This window comes from Bombina bombina, chromosome 3 (genome assembly GCF_027579735.1).
Source record: "Bombina bombina isolate aBomBom1 chromosome 3, aBomBom1.pri, whole genome shotgun sequence".
Taxonomy (NCBI): domain Eukaryota; kingdom Metazoa; phylum Chordata; class Amphibia; order Anura; family Bombinatoridae; genus Bombina; species Bombina bombina.
This window is the reverse complement of record NC_069501.1, coordinates 978596530-978602529: the sequence shown is the minus strand read 5'-3', so window position 1 is coordinate 978602529 and position 6000 is coordinate 978596530. Positions and strand designations below refer to the sequence as shown.

Genomic DNA, 6000 nt, shown 5'->3' with positions numbered 1-6000 from the left:
AATTTAATTGTAATTAATTGTAGGTAGTTTATGTAATTTATTTAATGATAGTGTAGTGTTAGGTGTAATTGTAACTTAGTTTGGATTTATTTTACAGGTAAATTTGTACTTATTTTAGCTAGGTAGTTATTAAATAGTTAATAACTATTTAATAACTATTGTACCTAGTTAAAATAAATACAAAGTTGCCCGTAAAATAAATATAAACCCTAAGCTAGCTACAATGTAACTATTAGTTATATTGTAGCTAGCTTAGGGTTTATTTTACAGGTAAGTATTTATTTTTAATTAGTATTAATTTATTTAATTGTAGTAATTTTATTTAGATTATTTAAAATTATATTTAAGTTAGGGGGGTTAGGGTTATGTTTAGACTTAGGTTTAAGGGTTAATACCTTTAATATAGTAGCGGCGACGTTGGGGGTGGAAGATTAGGGGTTAATAAATGTAGGTAGGTGTCGGCGATGTTAGGGACGGAAGATTAGGGGTTAATAAAATTTAACTAGTGTTTGCGAGGCGGGAGTGCGGCGGTTTAGGGGTTAATAATTTTATAATAGTGGCGGCGACGTTGGCGGCGGCAGATTGGGGGTTAATAAATTTAATATAGTTACGGCGACGTTGGGGGGGCAGATTAGGGGTTAATAAATATAATGTAGGTTTCGGCTATGTTGGGGGCAGTAGATTAGGGGTTCATAAGTATAATGTAGGTCGCGGCAGTGTCTGGAGCGGCAGATTAGGGGTTAATAATATAATGTAGGTGTCAGCGATAGCGGGGGCGGAAGATTAGGGGTTAATAAGTGTAAGATTAGGGGTGTTTAGACTCGGGGTTCATGTTAGGGTGTTAGGTGCAGACATAAAATTTCTTTCCCCATAGGAAACAATGGGGCTGCGTTAGGAGCTGAACGCTGCTTTTTTGCAGGTGTTAAGTTTTTTTTCAGCCAGCTCAACCCCATTGTTTCCTATGGGGAAATCGTGCACAAGCACGTTTAGCCAGCTTACCGCTGACTTAAGCAGCGCTGGTATTGAGGTGAGATGTGGAGCTAAATTTTGCTCTACGCTCACCTTTTTGCGGCTAACGCCAGGTTTAAAAAAACCTGTAATACCAGCGTTGTCTTAAGGGAGCTGTGGGAAAAAAGGCTCGTTAACACCGCACCCCTGTTACCGCAAAACTCGTAATCTAGGCGTAACATTGTAATTAGCACCTAAAGGCTTATTTTTTTCACTGAAAAATTTTGTTTTAGAGATGTATGTAATTGTTTGGGTCAGATCACACTGAGAAAAGAGAGAGGTAGAGGGAAATGCAGACAGCCAATAATTGCAATCATTGCTGTCACATTGTATCAGTGCCATTCACTGTGATCACATGACTTCAACGGCGCTTATTGGTTCCTAGTGGACTGCCTGCGTTGCCCTGTATGTCGGATCCATGCGTGTAAGTTTTATGGGAGAAAGAAGGGGGGCCACAGAAGTTAGGATGTTTCATGCTCACCTAACATGTTTTCGGGGCGGCATGGAATGTCCAAAATTCATTAAGAGGATAACCCCTAGCTACTGGCAATACAGATTTAAACTTGCCCAAAATGCTGGATAATTTTTAACATTTTTGCTATCGGTTTTGCTACAGCGTTGTTTTTTTATTTACTTATTAAAACTATTTTTTTTTTTTAGTAGACAATCCAAGGTATTGATCTAGGCCCCTTTTAGTAGATATCACGCCACCATTTCGCTGCCAAATGCGATCATATAAAAAAAAAAATCATTAACTTTTTCTCAAATATTGGATTATTTACATACTGCTTATGCAGTCACAAATGGTTGTAAAAGCTTCTCTGGGATCCTTTTTGTTCAGGAATAGCAGACATGCATGGCTTTGCCATTGCTTTTTAGTAATAATAAGGCCATTAATTGCAGCTTCGCACCAGACTTCTAAAAATTTCTGGCATTGAAGGGGTTAATTAGCTAGCCGTATTGTACTGGAAGGATTACCCTACCACCTGAAACCTCACTAATCCCTATCTGATCCCTCCAAAACAGCTCTCCCCCAACACTCCTTACCACCATATTAAGTACTGACAGTATGCAGTTTAGGGCTTTTTTTCTGCAGTGTAGGGATCCCTCCTAAACAGCTCTCTATCCCTCCCCTCTCCCACTATTAGCAGACATCTTAGGTACTGGCAGTTTATAGGTATTTATTTATTTATAGGGATGCCCCTTGCCCGATCGTTGTGTGGGGATCCCCGTCCTCTCTAATTTCTCTTTTTTTTTATCGTGTAGTAATCTATCCATCGCTCCCTCTTCAAAACTTATTTTCCATAGTGTAGGGTCTCCCCTGCTGGGCCATCCAACCGCCTTCCCTCCCACACCTCCCACCGGCACCAATGGATAATCATTACAGATAGAAACACAGGCAGTGTCACTGTCTGTAACAATCTGGCTGATGCCTGAAGCCCGCAAACAGCAGGTTTCATTTGTCACTTGACAACCGTTACTGCTTGGGCTTACAACAAGTCAGCCGTAGCTCTACATTATGCGGTACGCTCTGCTTTGCACCCCAAGATCTAGATCTACATAATGATTAAGGGGTAAATTATTAATATATTTAGATTTAACTAATATAGAACCTCAAAAATGTAAAAAGAAAAGAAAAGCCATTAGAATTGTATTTTAGAAATAAATTAAAGGAAGAAAGAACTGTAAATATTACTGGAAAGCTTTAAACACATTGCAGTAATTCAATGAAAAGATGCTATAAAGCTTTGTTCAATATCCCGCATCATGCTTATAATTCACCACTTATCTGAGAGTAAATGTGTGAGGGGGAGAGAAACAGTCTGCACTTTTCTTAAAAAAAAAAAAAAAAGCCTTAAAGGGATACTAAACCCAAAAGTTTTCTTTAATGATTCATATAGAGCAAGCAATTTTAAGCAACCTTCTAATTTACTCCTATTATCAATTTTTCTCAGTTCTCGTGCTATCTTTATTTTAAAAAGCAGGAATGTAAAGCTTAGGAGCCAGACCATTTTTGGTTAAGAACCTGGGTTACGCTTGCTTATTGGTGGCTAAATGTAGTTGCTTAAAATTGCATGCTCTATCTGAATTATTAAAGAAAAAAATTGGGTTTTGTATCCTTTTAAGACTGACAAAGGTGCTCATAAGTGATTACCAGAAGGGTTGTTGACTGTGACTTTAAAACATCTCATAATACTGCAGTGCTTTTACCACACAGCAGTAATATTTAAAGTTTTGCTGTCACTTTAAAGACAACACTTCATAACAGACTCAAATTTGCGGAAAATGTATTGTTGCAGTCTGGTTCGTTGCAAAATGTGAGAGTTCTTACTTATATGTTATATGTATTATATGTTACTTTGGTGCAGTTACAATCCATTGAGAAAGGTTTACTGCTGCATCAATTATTTTCAGTAGTTAACTCCTGTTCAGATATGACTGCATGCCAACTTGTTTGCAAAGTACAGTTGTGAAGTGCTCCTTCTCTAATGGAACATGAGTGCCTCTTCTGCTCTGCAAAGATCTAATCTATGTGGCACATTTTTAATCATCTATAAATGAGTTGGCATATAACATCTATAGAATAGATAACTGTGTGGCATACAACAGCTATATTACAGTAAAAGAAAAAAAATAAACAATGATGGAGGTTATAGCTGTAGATCCTCTTTATTTTGCAGAGTAGACTATTTTGGTCAACATGCGGGCAGCATCTTGGCTGTTAAACTATGAATAGGAGCCCACTCCTACATTTGCAAATAAACTGGACAAAGGGCCCTTGGCTTACATTAAAAAACAAATCTCAACTGGAGCTGTTGAAGATATGACTTGGGAATTAAAGATGTGTAAGATAAATACAAATAATGAACAACTGCAGGTTTGATTGCTGTAAATGTTTTATTGACTGGTTAAGCAAACATGGCACATGTACTGTACATTGCTAAAAGGCTTATAGGGTGGATTCCCAACCATTACTAAGAGGCAAGGTAATCATAGCACCAAAGTCGCTTCACAGCTGTCTTGTCTTCAAGCACTTCCTACCCTGGGCAGCAGCTAGCACCTAAAGCCAACCAGCACGCTTGATTTGTCATATGTACGGTGATACTGAGGGACCAGAATATGATAAAGCTGAGAAATGCTGTTACTAGTGAGAGAATACATTGGGGTATATTTATCAAGCTCCGTATGGCGCTTGATGCCCCCTGTTTCTGTCTAGCCTGCAGGCTCGCCAGAAACAGCATTTATGAAGCAGCGGTCACAAAGACCGCTGCTCTGAGCAGGCGGACAGACATTGCCGGAAATAAACCCGATCGAGTACGATCGGGTTGATTGACACCCCCCTGTTGGCGGCCGGCCAATGCTGGTGGTGCAATGCTGAATACGGCGAGCATATTGCTCGCCGTATTCAGCGAGGTCTGGCGGACCTGATCCGCAGTGTTGGATCTGGTCCGCCAGACCTTGATTAATATGGGCCATTGTCTTCTTTAGCACTTTAATACTAGAAGGTATATTATCAAGCATTGAGATAACCTCAGCTTTGTTTTTGTCTGAAATTCTCCCTTGCCATATACAGTATATCTTAAAGTCATCAACACTTTTCTAACCTTTCTGCCAGTAAAGGGTTAAAGCTTTACCAAATTAGGTTTATAAGGTAAATATGACTTCAAGACAAGTGAACATGTCTGTATAGGTTAAATAATCATTTCAACAGCTATCAGTTAATGCAGCTGGTGATTTTGTTTGTAGGAAGAATAAGTGTTGAATAGTATTTATAATGTGGGAACACATAAGCACTGCATTGTGATTACATACAACATTAGTATGGGTTAAATTCTGAAAACAAATATTGACACTAATATCTAGAACACAGGCTTTTAGGAGCTGATTAATCATCAAATAATGGATGATAGTAATGCAACCCCTAATTTCCACATGGATGCTGTTCCATATCGGTCAGTCAAATGGGATAGCACAGGCGGCTTTATGGTCTCTAGGCTTGGGTTAATTCAGAGTTTTCCAGGGGCACCGGGTGTCTCGAATTATAAGTAAGAGGTCACTTGTTGCCTTCTGAAGACTGCTCTTTCCGGGATTCAGTGACTACCTGCTGTGTGCGGAGGAAATACAGATTACACATAATTAGCAAGGTACCCCTAAGCATAAAAACATCACCCAAACTAATACTTGTTTATAGTGTGCACCTTAAAGGGACAAACAAATGCAAAAATGTCATTAGATAATCTAATTTTTGTATTAGCGACCCAAGAACACTATGGGGCCTATTTATCATATGTCTGTCGGACCTGATCCGACAGTGCGGATCAGGTCCGACAGACATCGCTGAATGCGGAGAGCAATACGCTCTCCGTAGTCCGTATTCAGCATTGCACCAGCAGCTCTCGTGAGCTGCTGGTGCAACACCAGCAGATTGAGGGTGTCAATCAACCCGATCGTACTCGTTCGGGTTGATTTCCGGCGATTCCTGCCCGCCTCATCAGAGCAGGCGGACAGGGTTATGGAGCTGCGGTCTTTAGACCGCTGCTCCATAACTTGTGTTTCTGAAGACTCGCCAGAAACACAGGCCCACAAGCTCCTTACGGAGCTTGATAAATGGGCCCCCATGTGTTTAACTCCTGCAAAGGAAGCTGCATGGCATGTGTGACTTTACCTATGCATTTAAACCCATTTGTAGGAAGAGGAATTTGCTAAAGGACACCTAAAGTGTTAACAATGTTATGAACATTCCTTTTGTGGTTTACCGGTATTTAAAAAGTATCCCCAATAAAATATCTCATCCAGTCTACAGGTTCTTCTCCCTCATGGCTTCAAATATGCAGTGAGTGTTTCCCCTGGTTCCAGAGCTCTCCGTATCAAGGAGTTTGTGTAAAGTGTTTCTTAATTAGCTAAGCACCATTCTATAGCTTCAATCTGAAGTGTTGGTAAAGCTTAATATGCCAGGAAAAATACAAAATGCTGTACTAAGTACAGCACACC

The 6000-nt window shown here is 39.7% G+C and overlaps 1 protein-coding gene across 2 annotated transcripts in view; it reads right to left on the bottom strand.

Moving 5' to 3' along the window:
• Positions 1-3887: 3887 nt before the first annotated feature.
• Positions 3888-6000, bottom strand: part of PRPH (peripherin) — a 47571-nt gene continuing 45458 nt past the window's right edge. The window contains exon 9 of one of the 2 annotated variants that reach the window (XM_053704958.1): positions 3888-5113. In XM_053704958.1, coding sequence (XP_053560933.1) covers positions 5063-5113 — 51 coding nt within the window. In that variant the 3' untranslated portion in view covers positions 3888-5062. The remainder of the gene's footprint in view (positions 5114-6000) is intronic. The other variant, XM_053704959.1, reaches the window with a different exon arrangement.